Source organism: Sinocyclocheilus grahami, unplaced genomic scaffold (assembly GCF_001515645.1).
Source record: "Sinocyclocheilus grahami isolate Dianchi unplaced genomic scaffold, SAMN03320097.WGS_v1.1 scaffold47.1, whole genome shotgun sequence".
NCBI lineage: Eukaryota > Metazoa > Chordata > Actinopteri > Cypriniformes > Cyprinidae > Sinocyclocheilus > Sinocyclocheilus grahami.
The window spans coordinates 889964-909401 of NW_015505226.1; the positions used below are offsets into that span (position 1 = coordinate 889964).

General features: G+C 36.0%; 5 protein-coding genes across 9 annotated transcripts in view; 4 read left to right on the forward strand and 1 right to left on the reverse strand.

Moving 5' to 3' along the window:
* The window catches only part of LOC107582680 (protein cereblon-like), a 13800-nt gene extending 12019 nt beyond the window's left edge, over positions 1-1781 (forward strand). The window contains exons 6-7 of one of the 2 annotated variants that reach the window (XM_016268604.1): positions 1366-1428; positions 1660-1781. In XM_016268604.1, the coding sequence (XP_016124090.1) occupies positions 1366-1428; positions 1660-1779 (183 nt within the window). In that variant the 3' untranslated portion in view covers positions 1780-1781. The remainder of the gene's footprint in view (positions 1-1365; positions 1429-1659) is intronic. The other variant, XM_016268605.1, reaches the window with a different exon arrangement.
* A 1109-nt stretch (positions 1782-2890) lies between these two features.
* Positions 2891-6530, forward strand: LOC107582681 (von Hippel-Lindau disease tumor suppressor-like). Of its 2 annotated transcripts, XM_016268606.1 has the most exons (4): positions 2891-3076; positions 3162-3348; positions 5262-5384; positions 6041-6530. In XM_016268606.1, the coding sequence occupies exons 1-4, from the start codon at positions 2987-2989 to the stop codon at positions 6232-6234; spliced, it is 594 nt and encodes a 197-aa protein (XP_016124092.1). In that variant the 5' UTR covers positions 2891-2986; the 3' UTR covers positions 6235-6530. The 2 variants fall into 2 exon arrangements, with proteins under 2 accessions (XP_016124092.1, XP_016124093.1); XM_016268607.1 differs by having other exon boundaries at positions 2895-3348; positions 6041-6525.
* A 769-nt stretch (positions 6531-7299) lies between these two features.
* On the forward strand, positions 7300-11853 carry LOC107582679 (putative deoxyribonuclease TATDN2). 3 transcript variants are annotated; one of them, XM_016268601.1, is made up of 8 exons: positions 7409-7585; positions 7668-7704; positions 7921-8219; positions 8327-8671; positions 9148-10134; positions 10226-10353; positions 10841-11024; positions 11136-11853. In XM_016268601.1, the coding sequence occupies exons 3-8, from the start codon at positions 7932-7934 to the stop codon at positions 11274-11276; spliced, it is 2073 nt and encodes a 690-aa protein (XP_016124087.1). In that variant the 5' UTR covers positions 7409-7585; positions 7668-7704; positions 7921-7931; the 3' UTR covers positions 11277-11853. The 3 variants fall into 3 exon arrangements, with proteins under 3 accessions (XP_016124088.1, XP_016124086.1, XP_016124087.1); XM_016268602.1 differs by lacking the exons at positions 7409-7585; positions 7668-7704 and adding an exon at positions 7300-7371; XM_016268600.1 differs by having other exon boundaries at positions 7408-7585; positions 7668-8219.
* A 133-nt stretch (positions 11854-11986) lies between these two features.
* Positions 11987-13064, reverse strand: LOC107582823 (ghrelin-like). The gene is made up of 5 exons (XM_016268846.1): positions 13022-13064; positions 12795-12921; positions 12568-12648; positions 12380-12482; positions 11987-12105 (listed from the first exon to the last, which is right to left on the reverse strand). Exons 2-5 carry the CDS (start codon positions 12906-12908, stop codon positions 12098-12100), a joined length of 306 nt encoding a protein of 101 aa, XP_016124332.1. The 5' UTR covers positions 12909-12921; positions 13022-13064; the 3' UTR covers positions 11987-12097.
* Positions 13065-16779: 3715 nt separating this feature from the next.
* LOC107582683 (coiled-coil domain-containing protein 174-like) overlaps positions 16780-19438 on the forward strand; it is a 4219-nt gene continuing 1560 nt past the window's right edge. Inside the window, exons 1-8 of the mRNA XM_016268609.1 lie at positions 16780-16905; positions 17103-17207; positions 17293-17393; positions 18154-18212; positions 18345-18507; positions 18598-18693; positions 18785-18921; positions 19048-19142. Of these exons, the coding sequence (XP_016124095.1) occupies positions 16864-16905; positions 17103-17207; positions 17293-17393; positions 18154-18212; positions 18345-18507; positions 18598-18693; positions 18785-18921; positions 19048-19142 (798 nt within the window). The 5' untranslated portion in view covers positions 16780-16863. The remainder of the gene's footprint in view (positions 16906-17102; positions 17208-17292; positions 17394-18153; positions 18213-18344; positions 18508-18597; positions 18694-18784; positions 18922-19047; positions 19143-19438) is intronic.

Sequence of the window (19438 nt, forward strand, 5' to 3'; positions counted from 1 at the left end):
TTATTAATATATTATTATTAATATAATATTAAAGGGGACATAACACACACAGTTTCACCCAATCTCATGTTGATCTTGAGTACCTATAGAGTAGTAAAGCATCGTTCATAGCTCCAAAGAGTCTTTAGTTTTATTATATTTATAAAAGAAAAATACAGCTTTCCGATTCTCTCCGAAAACAGCCGAGTTCCTGGAGGTGTGCCGTGGGCGGAGCTAAAGAGTGACGAGCACTTGGCCGATTGCCAACAAAACACAGACATTTGATGCCGTTTCACTTACCGTCTGCAGTTCTGAATCATGACCGGGATCTTCTATAGCTGGGACCGCTCCATCTTTCAGTATCAAACGATGTGCAAATCCAGCGCCGAACTGGGCCTTGTTTATAAAACGTTCGTCAACAAACACACTTGCAAAACTCCGTTGCTGCCCCGGAAAAACAAACTGCATCCACTGTTCACTTAACGCTGGCTTCTTTGGAAAGCTGAACAAGGTTATCTTTCCCTTACAACCAAAAACACACTTCTTTGGAGTCATTCTTCTCGAACGAGTCCCATTCAGTGCAGCCAAATGAAGTGCGATGATGGTCTGCTCTTGCTCTCACTCTCGCTCTGATCAATGTGTGTGCGCGGACGTACTCTTCCGGGAGAAATGCCCATACAAGGAGTTCCACCCTTCATTACGTCACGAAGAGCCAAGCTCGAAAAAAACTCTCCAAAACTTGTACAAAACCAGAAGGAGTATATTTGACACAGAAATACTCTATATTCTACATTCATATATTTTTTGAAACTCTGGCAATGTTTAGCATGAGAATCAGATGAGAATCATAGACTGTAAAAAATGAGAATCCAACTCTTTAACAGAGTAAATAACTCAACATGCATAAAATAGCATTAGACCTCCTATTAATTATTTTTTAATTATTATTATGAATTATTGTTATTATTTTGATGGCAGTCTTAATTAAAATGCTAAAACAAACATACACTCAAGATTAAAACTGAAAAAAAAATTCAGTTTTAAACTATTATTTTAAAAACAATACTGAGAACATACAGTTTTTAAAAATTCTGGAATCACAGAAATAATTGTGGTTAATTAATGTAGCTATATCGACACTCACAGTATTCATTAACACTATTTCATGGTTATAAAACTATAACTTTGAATATTGGGTTGGACAGTGGTGGTACTTGTGTCAAAAAGTTTGAGAATCACTGCTTTAGATTGAATTAGACAAGTTATTCTGCTTTATCATTGTTTTGCCATTGCAAACCATATTAACTTTTTAAATAAGTTATCCTTATACATCATAAGTAACACATTTTTCTTCATACGTAATGTTCCTCTTACCTTCTTTCACAGAAGAAGATCCATTGTGCAAGTATGACCACGTGGCCTCCCTGGGTGTATGCCTTATATGACTCTGTGAGTTTGATCTTGTATTAAATGTTATTATACATTTTACATGATAAATTTTACAAATGTTTATTTTGCATTGAAAGCATTAAAGGGGTGATTTTTTTCCCCCCACAATTTTACCTCTTTACAAATGAATAGTACTTCTGACATGTTTTTGAAAATGTACAACCATCAACATTTCCATAATATCAGTGAAAACATTTTAGCACTTATGGTTGTGTATGTGTTTCTCGCCAGAAAACTCTCATGAGCAGAGTAAAGAAACAACTCCATGAATGGGATGAAAACCTCAAAGACGAGTCCTTGCCTACAAATCCCACAGGTACACAGTGGGTACAGGCACACAGATGCTTTTAGGCTCACACAAACAGTGAAGTAGTTAAGAGTTAAATAATTCCCATCATGCTGTGTCCCATGTGCTTGTGTGGGGTACATTTGGCACACAACTCCTGGCTAAAATTGTCAGCGGTCAATAATCAAGGAAATATCAGGGAGTTACCTGTTATGTTATTTAGACTCAATATCAAGTGCAACTCTCAAAAGGTATTTTGTGTTTCTCAGTTTCTCTGTTTTGCTTCATTCTTTATAATTGTTTTATTTGGATACCATTTACTTGAATGATGATATGATTTATATGTTGAGTTGAGAGCCAAAAATGTGTATCCAGAACAGAATTGGTGTGCCGAGAAACTACAGTCTGCATTGAGAAACTTACTAAAATATAAAGATTCTATTCACATGTTCATTAAATGGAGTGCAAAATACACACTTTACACAGAAAATCAGCACACAAACATGTTCATTCTTCACTAGTCAGTTACATGGATGTAATAATAAGAAAACCCACACACACATGATACACGCTGACTTGCATATCTGTAATGTTCAAGAGATTAAATACTGTTCAGTACTGATAAATTCTCATCAATAAACCGCTTTGGAAATGTCACAGCGTGTTTAATCTGTTCCAAGGAAATTTCCATTTGGAATTGTCAATTTGTTAACATTAGCTAACATGAACTAACAATGAAGAATATTTCTAAAGCATTTATTAATCTTCGTTAATGTTAACTTCTGCATTTACTAATACATTATTAAAATTAAATTATCTATTTAATGGACCTGAGCAGACATGAACTAAGTTGTATTTTTTATTAACTAATGTTAGCAAAGACTATGCTGTTACAAATAATGCATAAACTAATGTTGACTAGTGAGACTTTATTGTAATGTGATACTGAAATGTTTGTTTAAAATACATTTTAATTAAAAATCTTGTTTATACTGTAGAAATATAGTCTACTAATCCAAACATTGCCATATCACAATACTACAGTTTGAAACGTCTGTTTTGCATAATTCCTACTATTTCATATGCCACTTTTTTTTAAAGAGACGTAAACAGTATTGTAATAATTTAATGTTTCATTTCGAGCACATGCGTCATGTTTTCATTCCCGAACAAACCACCAGAGGGAGGTGTCGCTAGGAGCCGCGCTGTCGTCTTCACTGGCTCTCACATGATTACGCAATCACAACAAACGACGACAAGCTGTACAGACAAATGTTGACAGTCACGGACACACTCTGTTCCCTCCATTCCCTGATGCTTTGGGCCGTGGCTTATGAGTTCGATGTAGAAGCGAACTTTAACGTTAGTTTGTGTATTTATTTGTATGCAGCGTAGCTAGTGTTCGTATCTTTGAATTGGTCTTGTCCTGTCTTTGACGATGCCTCAGGAATCTCCGGAGGGGCAGCAACCGCTGCCGCTGGTCCGATCTCTGGTTAGCCGGATACCGGCGCACGTGGTGTTCTGTAACCGCAGTCCGCGAGTTGTAAAGCCCGTCTGGATCAACTTCCGTGGGGAGCCGCAGCCATACGTAGATATTCAGCCGTACACCGGAAAAAGAATGGAAACTTATGTGGGTTCGTACGATTATTGTTGTATTATGGTCTAAATACATTTGGAAAATTACTGTCTGAGACGTTTGACTTGTTTAGGGTTACTATTTTCAGCCTGCTACTCCTTATCCATGTTTTATGCCAGTCAATGCACAAAATGGCTCAACAAAAATGTTCTGCACCAGGCAAAACAAACTGTTCAGAACACCGAAGTGTTTGGTTTGATAAGCGGTCAATAATCAAGGAAATATCAGGGAGTTACCTGTTATGTTATTTAGACTCAATATCAAGTGCAACTCTCAAAAGGTATTTTGTGTTTCTCAGTTTCTCTGTTTTGCTTCATTCTTTATAATTGTTTTATTTGGATACCATTTACTTGAATGATGACATGATTTATATGTTGAGTTGAGAGCCAAAAATGTGTATCCAGAACAGAATTGGTGTGCCGAGAAACTACAGTCTGCATTGAGAAACTTACTAAAATATAAAGATTCTATTCACATGTTCATTAAATGGAGTGCAAAATACACACTTTACACAGAAAATCAGCACACAAACATGTTCATTCTTCACTAGTCAGTTACATGGATGTAATAATAAGAAAACCCACACACACATGATACATGCTGACTTGCATATCTGTAATGTTCAAGAGATTAAATACTGTTCAGTACTGATAAATTCTCATCAATAAACCGCTTTGGAAATGTCACAGAGAGTTTAATCTGTTCCAAGGAAATTTCCATTTGGAATTGTCAATTTGTGAACATTAGCTAACATGAACTAACAATGAAGAATATTTCTAAAGCATTTATTTATCTTCGTTAATGTTAACTTCTGCATTTACTAATACATTATTAAAATTAAATTATCTATTTAATGGACCTGAGCAGACATGAACTAAGTTGTATTTTTTATTAACTAATGTTAGCAAAGACTATGCTGTTACAAATTTATTGCTCATTAGCTAACAATTTATTGTTAGCTAATGCATAAACTAATGTTGACTAGTGAGACTTTATTGTAATGTGATACTGAAATGTTTGTTTAAAATACATTTTAATTAAAAATCTTGTTTATACTTTAGAAATATAGTCTACTAATCCAAACATTGCCATATCACAATACTACAGTTTGAAACGTCTGTTTTGCATAATTCCTACTATTTCATATGCCACTTTTTTTTAAAGAGACGTAAACAGTATTGTAATAATTTAATGTTTCATTTCGAGCACATGCGTCATGTTTTCATTCCCGAACAAACCACCAGAGGGAGGTGTCGCTAGGAGCCGCGCTGTCGTCTTCACTGGCTCTCACATGATTACGCAATCACAACAAACGACGACAAGCTGTACAGACAAATGTTGACAGTCACGGACACACTCTGTTCCCTCCATTCCCTGATGCTTTGGGCTGTGGCTTATGAGTTCGATGTAGAAGCGAACTTTAACGTTAGTTTGTGTATTTATTTGTATGCAGCGTAGCTAGTGTTCGTATCTTTGAATTGGTCTTGTCCTGTCTTTGACGATGCCTCAGGAATCTCCGGAGGGGCAGCAACCGCTGCCGCTGGTCCGATCTCTGGTTAGCCGGATACCGGCGCACGTGTTACCACTCCGCTCCCCGCTCCGCTCTCGCTCCGCTCCGCTCACATGCTCTGGTTTGATAGCATGAACTAACAAAGAGTACATGGACACAGCTGAGCTGTTTTCCCAAAAGTGATTTTTAGTCTCCGGAGAAACCACTTAAAAATTAACACCTGACCCCATTGTAAGTGATTCGAATCCATTTACATCTTGGTTTCATGTTTGTTTGTTTTTTACCTATTAATGCCAAAAAAGGACTATCTGAAATATATAGTCTATGTAACTGAATATGGGTTAAGTAGTGCAATGATCTATTTTAACATCTTTCTGCTTCTGTTTTTCTGTTTCTGTCAGGACATCCATGGATGTTTCGGGATGCAGAAACTGATGATCCAATGGTAGTCAGTAATAAAGAGATGTATTTGCCACCCCACCTTGAAAATGGACAAGTCTCAATCTCCAACATCACATTCCCTGGTATACATTTTTCATTCAGACTGATAACCAATTGACCATTCATTTTATACATTTGAATTCTTACACTAATATTGAGATCACTGTGATAATTGTATTTCTAAGCATTGCATATTACATTTTCTGGGAACCCCCTTCATAACTGTTGTTACGTTCGACAAGCCATGGCATTTCACGCTAGACATCATGTTCTGACGCAGTGAAAAAGAGCAGGTTACTTTAAGTATGAAACAAAGACTCAGCTTTCAAATTTTGTCATTATTTAAGAAATTCAAACAATGAATACCGTTTCGTGGCTCTTTAATGTGACGTGACAGATTGCTGAAGTGCCTCAGTTTAAGTGGCACGTGAACCAATCATCTCTTCCTCTTTACTAGTTATTACACAAAATAAACATGAATGAATATCAGAAGGTATCTTGATTCAACCGCTGCAAGATGTTAATACACACCATTTTTCAAGTTCAAGTCCACCGTCATTAATCTACTCTCTTGTCTGGTTTGTTTGTCGGACAAAAATGGCAGATTCGGCATTATGATTGGTCAAATTGCATGTCAATCAAACTCCCAGCGAAGGGTCAATTATGGTATCAGCAAACAGAATCAGAATTTTTTTTTAAATCTAAAATTGACTTTCCACTTTATATTTGTGTTTACCAGTGTTGACCTTGCGAGATCGCTGTCTGCAAGTTGTGAGGCGGTTGGTTCGCAGAGAACATATCTGTCGGCTGGAGATCGCCCGCTGCCTACAAGATGACCTTGCTCGGAGACCCAGCATTCACGCCGATCTACGACGCATTAGCCAGCGAGTGGAACAGAAGTTACTGGAGAACAGAGAACAGCAAAACAGATGAAAATATGAGTGTGAATGAGGGCGTATTTACTGAGCAGACCTGTGCACCAGCACCATAAATGGACAATATAGTCTGGCACTGTAAAATACAGTGTTGATAAACCTCAGATCAGGAGGAATATTTCTTAAGCAAATGGACGCTTTAAACATAGGTATTTTTAGGTTTCAGTGACAGGCACTGAGTCCACAGAAAGAACTTTAGAAAATGCGGATTTTGTGTGATTGTCTGTGTGGTAGACCTTGCAATATTTTTGGTTACAGTTCTCTGTATACTTTTACTCTTTTTATCAGCTTCATATTTGGAAAGTTCATTTGAACGTAGTTCAAATGTGTGTATTTATGTAATTATATATGTATGTGTATATATAAGTAGTTTTCTCTAACAATGGTTTTTGCTTGGTTTCAAACATCTACTTCAAGACAATAATTAGAATAACTAAAAACTAAACCCCTATTTTTTGTAATAGTTGTGGGGTAAACAAGTTAACACAATAGAAGCTCCTACATTCAGGTAAGGGTGAATTATTTAACACTATTAGATTTGAACCAAAATGGTAAATTGTGTACTTGGGACAAGGTTTTTCAAAAATAACTTTAAGCCTGGGGCGAGTTTTAAATGTTATACATTTAAACAAATTATTCATTACAATATTGTTGGCCAAAAAAATGGTTTGCTGTTTCTGTATTTTTATATGACTTGTTTTGTGGTTTACATTTTTTGAACTCTACAATTTGCTGAAAAGCCTATAATAGCCTGAATGGGGCATGTTGTCACAAAAGGTCAACTTGTTTTCCTGGGGAGCTTTTTGTAAGTCTTCTATGCACGAATTGACTTTAAGTGGGGGGGGGGGAGACATAACGAGATATATACAACCGCAAAAAAAAAAGATAAACGATAATGCAATTGTAAGTCAAATGAAATGTTTATTTTCTTATCCCCTTAAATACGTGCTAGATATGTGCACACCATAGACTGTATAAAAACAGGTGCACACTCCATACTCAGTACTTTCTCAAACAGCGTTCACCATCGTGCAACGCCGTCTGGGTCCAGTTGAGTGTTGACAGGAGTGAACTCATCGCTAATTACATACGCACGTGATCCACCTGAACGTTCTTCATCCGTGCAGGTGTTACGGTTTGTAATATTAGCTTTGCCGTTGCTTAAACTAAAACGGGTTTAATCAACACTATTACTCACTTTCAGACTGTTTTCCGTTCTTGTGATTATGTGCTCTGACGCGTGGGGTCACAGGTTTAGGCCAGACATGAGGTTTTGCTAATTATTAGCGTCTGTAATTAACCAATAGCTCTTTAAATGAAAATGCTAACGTGTTTTACATCGAATGCAGGTTTATGCCTTTTATTTATTCATGTATAAAAATAAGTATAAAGGAGACGTCGATGTGTTTCTAAATTTTAACTAACCTACAGGAAATGCTCATCTGCCGACTACGGAGTTTTTAAACACGTAAATATTGAATGAATATTAATCCCTATTTAACTTAAGTGAGCGTCAGAGTTCTTTGTAAGTCCATCTCCACCGTGAGTTTTGCCTTGTTTTCAGTTTTCTCAAAGAACCTGCAAGTGAATCCTTCTCGGATAGAGTTTAGAAACGGCTGCACCTGTTTGTGTTTCTCATTTTTGATTATGTATTTTTATGTATACATTTCCTTTCTTTCTCAAGGTCCTAGTACGATGAACCACAAAAGGGAAAAGGTGAAGTTTACATGGCTGAATGTGGAATCCCCAAGAAAGCTCATGAAGAACAGTGTGGGTGTGGCACAGCCAACATGCTGGGATGGAAGTGGTCAGGATGGAGGTATGAGTGAGGTTAGCTCTCCTGGACTCAACACATCTACTGGGTCAGCTGGACTGGGCGACATGGAGAACATGTGTCTCAGCACTCCAAGCAGTACACCCAAAACACGGTTAAAACTGACTGGACGCCACGGAGCACTGTCAAGAAAAAAGAGTCCTGGTGAGGTAAGTAACAATAAGAATTATATGTTTGTGTATTTTAATTGTAGAAATATCTGTATTTAAAAATTGCATATATTTGACTGGATTTGTGTTTTGTGTGTGACATATAGGACACTGTTTCAGGACAGCAATCCTCTGTTGGACCTTCACCTCCTTCTGTTGGAAAGAAACGCAGGAGTCCTGAAGGGCAGAAAGTAATTCTCCTTAAAGCACTGAATGATGCAATGGGGGATGCAAACAAAAAGTCATCAATTGGTGGGCCTAAAAGTCTATCTGCAAAGAAAACCCCAGACAAGCTTATAAAGGCAATTGAGGAGGAAAGTACCTCTGAGCTTGACTGCTGCTCATTCAGTGAGAAGAATGAACTACTGATCACGAATACAGATGATGGGCCTCCCCCTCTGGAGTTCATAGACGCAGAAGATGATGGGACCGAAATAAAGCTGGACACCATGGTAATGGATACAATTTTTGATTTTATTTATTTATCATTTTTATTACTTTTTAAAATAAATTAAATGTTTGTTCAGCAAGAATGTGTTAAATTGACAGACAATTTGGGGAAAAAATATATTTTTCAATTCAATGTTTTCAACATTGATAATAATAAGAAATGTTTCTTAAGCACACTTGAAATTCAGCTTTGTCATCACAGGAATAAATTACATTGTAAACTATATTAAAACCATTATATCAATTTCAGTATTTTCAATATTTCACAATATGCATGCAATACTGTTTTTACTATATTTATAATCGGATACATGCAGCCATGGTGAGCTTAAGAGACTTTCAAAACATCAAAAAATCATACTATCGAAAAACTTGAACTGTTATATATTTATTTATATATATATATATATATATATAAGCATGCACTATTATAAATGTCTTTTAAGAGAATTGATACTGACTTTGTCTCTGTGCACAGAGTGTGATCCTAAAGCGTCCAGAATCGCCAGATTGGTCAGATGTTGAGGACTCCGAGCAGGTTGAAGTTTTCTCACAGGATGAGTCTTTGGAACCGAAGCGGCGACAAACAACTGGGCTTAAAAGGGATTGTAAGCTTGTGGACTTCAGTGACACTCCTCCACCTTTGAAATGCAAGCCTTACTCTTCATCACCAGCTTTAAAGCCTTCAATATTCCCACAAGCCCTGTGGAAACTGGAGCCACAAGGTTGTGACACTTCCCCAACAATCCCAGCCAGGGATATGGAGCTCTTGTCAGAGCTTCCGCCTCAGAACACAGCCTCTGACCTCGATCCACCTAAGAACTACTCACATTGTAAGACAGTTAGGCGGTCTCTCAAATTACAACGGTCTATCATCAGCACTTCTACACTGGTCGATGCTTTCCCCGGGCTCAGAACCTTTGCCTCCGTTCCATCTACATCTGGTAACTGGGATTACTCTCCTCTTACTACACGCAGGACTTCAGAATCAAATATTTACGCATCCTCACAGATGCTCCTTGCTGCGGACGGTGCCACTCGCAGGATGTCTGTTGGCTCGGAGCCTCTTTGGCTGTCAGATTTGAACTACTCAAAAGCAGATTCTGCAGGATTTATTGACACGCACTGTCACCTTGACATGCTCTATGGGAAGTTGGGTTTCCGGGGAAGTTTCCAAAAGTTTCGGAGCAAGTATGCAAGTAGTTTCCCAATGGAGTTTAGGGGCTGTATCGCAGATTTCTGCAACCCACGAATCACTGAGAGAGAGGCCATCTGGGAAGGGCTACTGGGAGAGGAGAAAGTGTGGGGAGCCTTTGGTTGCCACCCGCATTTTGCCAAGGAGTATAACCATGCTTATGAGCAAAGCATCATGGGTGCTATGCGTCACCCTAAGACCATTGCATTCGGAGAGATTGGTTTGGATTACTCGTATAAGAATTCCACAGACTCAAGGAAGCAGAAAGAGGTATGGCAAACAGGATGATTACTTCCAACTGTTTTTATATTATGCTAGAATCTATTATTTTTTTTAAACATTTCTGTCTTTGTGTGTCAAGGTGTTTGAACGGCAGTTGCAGTTGGCTGTCTCTCTCGGGAAGCCTCTTGTCATACATTGCCGTGACGCTGATGACGATGTTCTGAAAATTATGAAGAAATGTGTCCCCCGAGATTACAAAATACACAGGTCAGTTCTCATAAAACAAACACTCGGACCATGAACCGTTTTCTTTTTCTAAATGTAATTTATTCCTGTGATGGCAAAGCTATCAGCAGCCATTACTCAATTTTCAGTGTCAGATGATACTTCAGAAATCATTGTAATAAGTTGATTTGGTGCTTAATTATTAATAATGGTTTCTACTAGTATAAATGTTGAAAAACATTATTTTTTTAATAGTGATTTATTTTGGTCAGGATTCTTTGAATAAACGTTCAAAATAACAGCATTTATTTGAAATATTTTTTTTTTTTGTAAAATTAAAAGTGTCTGTCACTTTTGCTGAATAAAAGCATGAATTTCTTTTTACTTTATTAAATTCTACTTACCCCAAACTTTTGGATGGTAGTGTCAGCAGCAAAAACTGTTATTTATATATATATATAATAAACCTATTGATTTTATATAATGTATTTATTTTCATAGTCTTCTAACGTGTGTCATTGTATGTTAGACACTGTTTTACCAACAGCTACTCTGTGATTGAGCCATTCCTAAGTGAATTCTCTAACCTGTGTGTGGGTTTCACTGGACTTGTGACGTACCATCACGCTGTGGAGGCTCGAGACGCCGTGAGGAAAATATCACTCGACAGAATCTTACTGGAGACAGATGCACCATATTTCGTACCCAGACAGGTATCAGTATCTTAGCGCACATTTTTGGATTCCGCTTGCATACATTGCATGCCTTACTTAATTTGTCATTCTTTAATATACATGTACACACCGCTCTTCCTCTCTCTACAGGTGCCTAAGTCCACATGCAGGTTTGCTCACCCTGGCATGGGCATACACACACTGCATGAGATTAGTCTGCTGAAGGGAGAGAGCCTAACCACAGTACTGCAAACAGTCCGGCAGAACACTAGACACATATACGGTCTGTGATTAGAAACTCCATGTTACTATAGCAACTGAAGTCCTTGCAATCTTAGTCCAGCTGCTATCAGCTTAGTCTTGCATCTTTGGCATTTATTTCCAAACTAAATGGTCTTGAATGTGATTTCCTTGACCCTTTCCTCGTGTTTACATAACAATGTCTGCAAAAAAAAGTTAAAATTTATATTTCAATGTGCTAAGTGTATGAGCATTGATACTTAAGTTTTGTAAGTGTTGTAGGTAATTTCACATCTGTTAAAAACATTAGTAATGATTCATTTTAATATATCTTCAGTATTGTTTTAAAATGGTTCTTTGTTCTCAGGATTCTTTTGTCATGTGTCTGCATACATTCTTACAAGTTATGTGTGCTTTTGAGACATAAGTGACATAAGATGCCAGCTTGTGTCTTCCCTTGTATTAGAATAAGTCATTTTTCCTTACACCATGACATGAAAGTTTATGCTAAAAGACAGTGTGAAACAGATTGTGAAAAACCACAACAAATAGCTTTTACCAAGTTGTTGGTTTTATATAAATGTAACTTTTGTCTAAATGGGAAGATTGAATAAATGATCTTGTATATGCAACATGAGTGGGTTTATGAAATTCATTTTTTAAGAAAGACTAGGCTGCTTTTCCATTTGAGACCTCATTGAATGTGAAACGGATGTGATTGAGCAAGGAAAAGAGAAACCAGAGGCAGAAAATTATTTTGTCATCCTTTATTTTGTCAAATCAAGGTGTTGGAAAATGATTACGTAATTTTAATTTACAAACATTTTTATTGGTTTTTAAGGAGTTGAATCTTGTAGAACTGGTAGCTCTAGTCAGAATTCTGAAAAAAGAACACACATTTACTATATTAGTAATTTTGTAGAACACTAAAATTATTCGAAGACAACGGCAAACAGTATCTTGAGGAATTATCTGCCAGAAAGCACTTTTAGTTTTAAGGTTCTTTAAGAATTTGAGACACTTTCTGGGAAATAGAACCAATTTCCATAGTGAATTTTGTTTGTAATAAAACACATAGATGCTTTATTGCATTTGCCATTTGATTTTCATAGTTACTGGTATGGATCTGTTCTTAAAATAAGAGTTTAACTCACCAAGTGGGAAATCACTAAGAAGATTCACCAGAATCTTCTGCAGCACAGGACCGTATTTCTCATACTCTGCTTCACTCAGAGACAGTTCGAATGGAGTACTCGCCTAAATAAATGGTGAGAACAAAGTATGACTGAAGTAGTAACTCATTGAAATCCTATTTAAATGTGCACTTGCACTGAGTTATTACCATAAACTGATCATTCTCTTTAATCACTGGGATCTCTGGCTCTGCAGCATCTCTTCTGCCCACCCGTGGTGGCCTTCGACCCTTAAAATTGGACACATATTTGATGCCAAACTTCTAGCATTAATTTATGTAAAATTGACATGCTTTATTATAATTTTTTTAATTTACATCTTAAAATGCATTCATTTCCAAAATATCTCAAACACATCCACCAGACATACGCTCACCTGTGGTTTCTGAGCAGGACTGAGGAAGCTGGTGCCGCCTCTTACAGACTCGACACACAAGGAAAGAGCACATAAGAGCAGAAACATGTGGCTGGCACAACAACGCTGCGGCATCCTGGGAAGTCACCTGTTTTATGATAACACTCTTAATGGCTGCACTTTAAAAGTATTTAATCTGCTATACGCCGAGTGCATAGAAATAGTAAAAAAATAAAAGTCAACCCCACCTTCTGTAATGATCAAACTGCTTCTGTAGGTCTGCACATCTGCTTCTCACTTTTATAATAGCCTTTGGTTAACAATTAGGATTAAAGTCTACAACTGTAACTGAATACAAACATAACTAAAACTCCCTTATTACTGTAGGCCTATGTGAGTGACAAAGTGATTTTCCTTATGGTGATGTGAATATGATGATAACAAAGTCATATGGTGGTTCACTGTTGAGTCAATATCTAGTAGTGTTACTAGACCACTGAACTATTGCCATGGCAGGTTTATTTGACTGACCTGGTAATTCCTCTGTAACAGGAATACATGGGGCCTACTTGGTGTGGACACGCACTTTTAAGTGGACTCACCTTTGTACGTGGTTGGCAGCATGTTCAACATTATCCTATCCTTGTGCAAAACTTATTTGACACTTACTTTTATGGTTCTGGTTTGCATTTGATTCATTTTCAATAATAATAATGTAACAAAGTACCATTTTATAGAGTTACATGTTAAGAGCTCGTTAGTTTGAAGCATAAACTTTTGGTTTTCATATTTTTCACTAACAAAAAATGTACCACAGTATTACCATGGTTTTTTAAGACATGATACCAGCGTAATGTCATATTTTTGGACATTGGTAACATGTTTTGGAGTCAGTTTGAAGCAACCTGACGTTAAAATTGCAGTTTTCATGTTTCACTAGCAAAAAAAGTACCACAGTATTTCAAAATAATATTGTAGTGTGACCTCTAGAATCAGGGTATCTTCCGTCCAATCTTACCATGGTTTTTTAAGACATGATACCAGCGTAATGTCATATTTTTGGACATTGGTAACATGTTTTGGAGTCAGTTTGAAGCAACCTGACGTTAAAATTGCAGTTTTCATGTTTCACTAGCAAAAAAAGTACCACAGTATTTCAAAATAATATTGTAGTGTGACCTCTAGAATCAGGGTATCTTCCGTCCAATCCATTTTTGTTTTAATATTGAAATCTGAAAAATGAAAAACGGCACATATTTCGTTTTTCAATTATTCAAACAAAACGAAAAATCAAGAATCCGGCTTAATTTTTTGTTTTTACATTCAGGGATAGAAAACGAATAAACAACTTGAATATTCGATCTCTACATGTGGGCGGGAATGAAACGCCCCTCTCTGCTAATTGGTCAACCAAACATTACAACATAATAATAGTCCTAAAAAAACCTTAATAATAGTCCTCCGCTTCTATTGATTCTTAACATGTTTATTTCTACTACATTTTATCTCTTCATCAAACAGCCAGATTAATGAATGGCTTGACACAAACCATACTGAAGCAGAGCCTTTTGGCCCTAGGCATGCCTGTTTTATTATAGTTATCCACCCATTAAAATATGTGTGGAAAAGCTGCGACGCACTGCAGCACGGGGAGAATGTATTGACCACTATCAATTTATGTGAACATACAGTCATAACTTTTGTTTTAGACAATACGCTGCAGTTTAGACAAAGGAGGAACTTAAATAATATTACAGATATGAAAATAAATGACTTTGTGTAATTTACCTTCACAGCACATCTATTATTTTTCTATTTTGAGTTTTATTCATAGAGCACTTTATACAAATGTAGGAAATCATCTGTTATTATCCCACTGGCATGGGACTATTTGTTCCTCACAGTGCTTGTTTCAGTGATTGACTTTAGTGAAATGTGAATTTGACGTCATGATTTGAAGGTGAACTCGTTTGAGTTATAAGAACATATCCAAACCCTGAAATAACACTTCGAACAATAAGCCAGTGTCAGCAGTATCAGAAATTAACTTTCACATAAGGGGCAACTGATTTTCAGTTTTTTATTTATTTAATTATTTAATTTAATTTTTTTACCTTTTACCGTTTTTATGTCATTTTTAATGTTAAATTCTTACATTAAATAAATTAGAATAATACGACAATAGGCTGTTACCAATTCAGTATCCATACCAAATCAGTATTCAATGATATAGAACCTGGGTCTGAAGATGCTTTTAAATGTATTTACAGTTTAATGCTGATAAGATGGCTGTATGTGCATTTACAAATGTATAATGAAATTAGATTAATGTTTTATACAACATTTTTAATAGAAATATGAATAAAATTAAATAATACTTGAATTATGAAAGTAATATCGCCACTAGGTGGCTGTAAGTCATTGTGTTAATAAAGGATCCTTTTATTCAATCAATTGGTTCAAAATGCTTAATTCATTCATTTAGGAATAAAATCAAGCGGCTGTCTATAATAATTGGTAATTGAATTGTTGTCTATAATAATGGGTTTTTCAAAAACTGATTCATTTAGGAATGATACACCACTCTATGCGCCTACTGCGAGTCAGTCAGGTACACAACGGTTCTGTGACTTGGGTTTAGTTGGCAGAGAAAATAACAATTGTGTATGCCATCAGTTAGCTGGCCAATACTCCATATTAATTAAATAAACTCAGTTTATTGTCTAAAACTACCTGTGTTCACATAAATTAATAGTGGTCTGCGCTTTATTAGCGAATAATTGTGTTGGATAGAACCATTTCTCCAGAACCATTATCGGAACACACGCAAATGCTGAAAGACAGAACCAATCAATCACAGACAGCGTTCGCTCAGAGTGCTTGTTCAAATAGGGCTGCGTTTCCCAAAAGCATCAGAAGCATTGCCACATTATTACATTACATTGTTACTATATATAACATTAATTCTGAAAAATGCATCACGGTTTCCACACAAATATGAAGCAGCAGCAGCAATAATAATAAATGTTTCTTGAGCAGCACATATTAGAATTATTTCTGAAGGATCATGTGACACTGAAGACTGGAGTAATGATGCTGAAGATTCAGCTTTGATTACAGATACATTTTAAATTACATTTTAAAATATATTAAAATAGAAAATAGTTATTTTTAATTGTTATAGTTCTCAATATTGCTGCTTTCACTGTTTTTTTTCTAAAAAAACATGAGATTTAAAAATAAAAATACAAAATCTTACTGACCCCAAACTTTTGTGTACATGTAATATTTATTTTAAATTGGCTAGTTTGTGCAAGTACGTTTATTTAAACTTGTTGTTAAAAGTTCAAATGGATTGTGTTATGTTCTGTAATTGCTGTTAATAAATCTGTCAGAAAAAAATATGTTAAAGTTTCACCTTTAGGGGTACAACAGCCTGGCAGCCTTTTACAAAAATTAACCATGGTTTTATTACACTAACCACAATTTACCACAGTATTTGTAGTAAAACTGCAGTAACCACAAATCCACCATGATAATAATAATAATACTACATTTTAGTACTTATGTAACCCCATCTTTATTTTTCATGAGGTACCCTCAAAGGTGCACCTTTGTAACTTATCTACCCTTAAAGCATGCATACTTAAGTATGGTACTAATATGCTCACTTTTAGGGGTATAGTTGCACCTTTGAGGTTACTGCCCAATTAAAGGGCTAAAATATACAATTATAATATATTTTATTTCTAAAAGTGTAAACAAAAAAGGCATATGTTAAAAAAAACATGGCTTTAAAAGCTAATATTAAGTGAGTATAATTACTGATTATATATTCTTTCAATAATTTAAAAGATCAGTTTAGTTTAGAAGGATCGGTATCGGTATCGATACCGAAACCGATCTTCTAAACTAAACTGATATCGATATCGGGCTTGAAAATATCGGTATCGGATCGAAAATAAAATAAGAGGTATCGCCCATCCCTAGTGACCTCCGACTCCGAGACAGTAGATGGCAGACTACATTTCTCCCTTTCAGGTTAGTCTTGCCAGTGTTAGTCTGGATTACCTGAACAGCTAGAGTTAATATGGATAAAAAGAAGAAACCATACAATATTACAGCGTCATCGGTGAGTATATTAGAGTGCTTAAAGTGCTCTTTTAAACAAGAGGCTTAGAAGGAGCATTTTAGTTTTGTTTGTGTGTTATAGTTAGCTTAGCATGACAGCTGACAGCAAACTTGCATTGTGTGCCTGTTTTGAAACTGGGAATGATAGCCTGGTCTTTTTAAATCTCTTGACTAACATCTACTTCATTGACATTGCAGCTGGTTGATTTGAAAGCGGAATTATATAGGAAACAGGAACAATTTAACCACGACCGACTTGGCCAAGATGTAGGAGCCGCACAGAAGCCTAAGATAAAAATAAAAGTAAGGCACGGACAGTTGATGACAGCTAGATATGATCATTGAATTATTATATAAATACGCCTGTTGTGTGTGTATGTGCTCACAGAAGCCCAATATCTGGAGCAAACAGAATGAAGGAGTCAATGTACGAGCACAGAGGGACGTTCATCAAACTGCAGAGGAAGAAAACACACTCGATAAATCCAGGTGAATGAACTTTCATCGGGTACTACATGATCCTGATTCTTTATATCCTCTTCGTCAATTCGTTTTCTTTTGTATTGTTCACTGGACATGTATTGGACCAAAAAGTAAAATGTATGAATGTTGGTATATAATCCAAGATAACTTAAATATAAATCTACTGCAGTGATCCCAAAAATGTATATTCTGTGAAAAGTTCTAGCATGTTTGACACTGTCAGTTTTGATAATTTAATACAGCAAATTTCATATATAAACATGGCTTAAGTGTCCAAATACTTTTTGAGGATTGTATATGATGCATGTTTTTTTTATAACAAACTGTTGTCTTTAGTAATATTTCATGAGTTGTTTTATGTGCTGTAGACTGACATTCACTTATTAGAAAAATAACTCCTATTAATGAGGGTATATTATTTAATAAATAAATAAATACATTTCACTTTTTATGTGCATCTAAATACTTTTTGGCCACTTTATGTTTTTTATTAATATATGATATAGTAATGAGAGACTACACACCCTACTGTTTCAAGTGCTGATATATTGTATTGACTTTATAATATAATAATATAGTGATACATTGACAAATATGTAATATTTTAGTAAAGCATTATTTGGAATATATTTAATATACACCGAACAATATAATAATGTTAAAATAGAAGACACGATTCAGATACATCTAAGCATACTTTAAAGCACCTTCAATCTGTGAAATATAATCATAATAATATTTTCCTGATGCATTTTTTCTTATGCAGGCAAAAATTGGAGGAAAAGTCACGTCTTTATGAACAGATGACAAAAGGAGATTTCCCAGGTATATGCTTGCTGACATTGCCAGATTAAAATATTTCACTTCTTGGATACATTTTTATTCTGCTTTGGGTGTTTTTAGTGTAACAAAAAATGAACAGATATTGAAGTATACTACATTTATTTTTATCTTTAGATGAAGAGACTGAAAGTCTTTTTCTGGTGGACTTCACTCAGAAGATCATCAACCAGAGAAATGAACCACAGACACGCACTGCAAATGTAGCAGGGGACCGAGATGGAGAGGACTCTGATGTGAACATCCCTGTTCCACCCCCACAGAATGCAAATGAAGAATGGTACCATGTGTTTATAAATGTGTTTTAAACCTGGTGAAGAGGCAGTATGATTTGAACTCAGCTGTGGGTTTCTTGCTCTCTGTTTTGCAGGGTGGACTATGTGGATGCATTAGGACGCTCTCGAAGATGTCTGAGGAAAGACCTACCAGATTTTCAGAAAATGGACCAAGAACTCCAGAACAATAGGTACATTTATTATACTTACCTTTATTTTTTTATTTTATGTAACTAATTGGTATTGTCCTTGCTCAATCTATGTATATTTTATTGTGTGCAGGGTGACTGGTGTTGACAGGACACTGTTATCTGAGGACATGAGGAGAGAAATGCAGAGAGAGCAGTGGGAGAGAGAGGAAGAGGAGCAGATGAAGAAACCTGTTGGACCCATTCACTTTGAAAATATTAGAGAGCAAGGTGATTGAGAGAATTGATCTCTTAAACCTGTCTTTTGTGTAGAAAATGTCTCTAATTAGTACTTCTATGAGAGTGTTGAATTACATCTTCATAATGTCTCTCATGCATTTTTTTTGTCTGTTTCAGAGGCCAGAGAGCTGGGCGTTGGATATTTTACTTTTGCCCAGGATGAGGACCAACGAAGAAAACAGAGAGAAACTCTAGACATGCTGAGAGACCAGGTCAGAACAGCTGAATTAAATGAAGAGTCACAAACTCTTTTCCAAAGCAGCATGATAGACAGCATTTTAAGGCATTGTAAGTGTGCTTAAAAAGCAAAGACTTTTCCAAAAGCTTATCCAGTATCCAATAAATGTCCATATCAACTGATATACATCTAATCTGACCAGTAAATTAAATAAATAAAAAAATATTGACCAATAACCAACAATTTACCAATATTTTGTGTATCCCAGTTTCTGAAAAGCTCTGTGAACAAATTCAGAGAGTGACGCCCCCCCCCCCCCCCAAAAAAAGG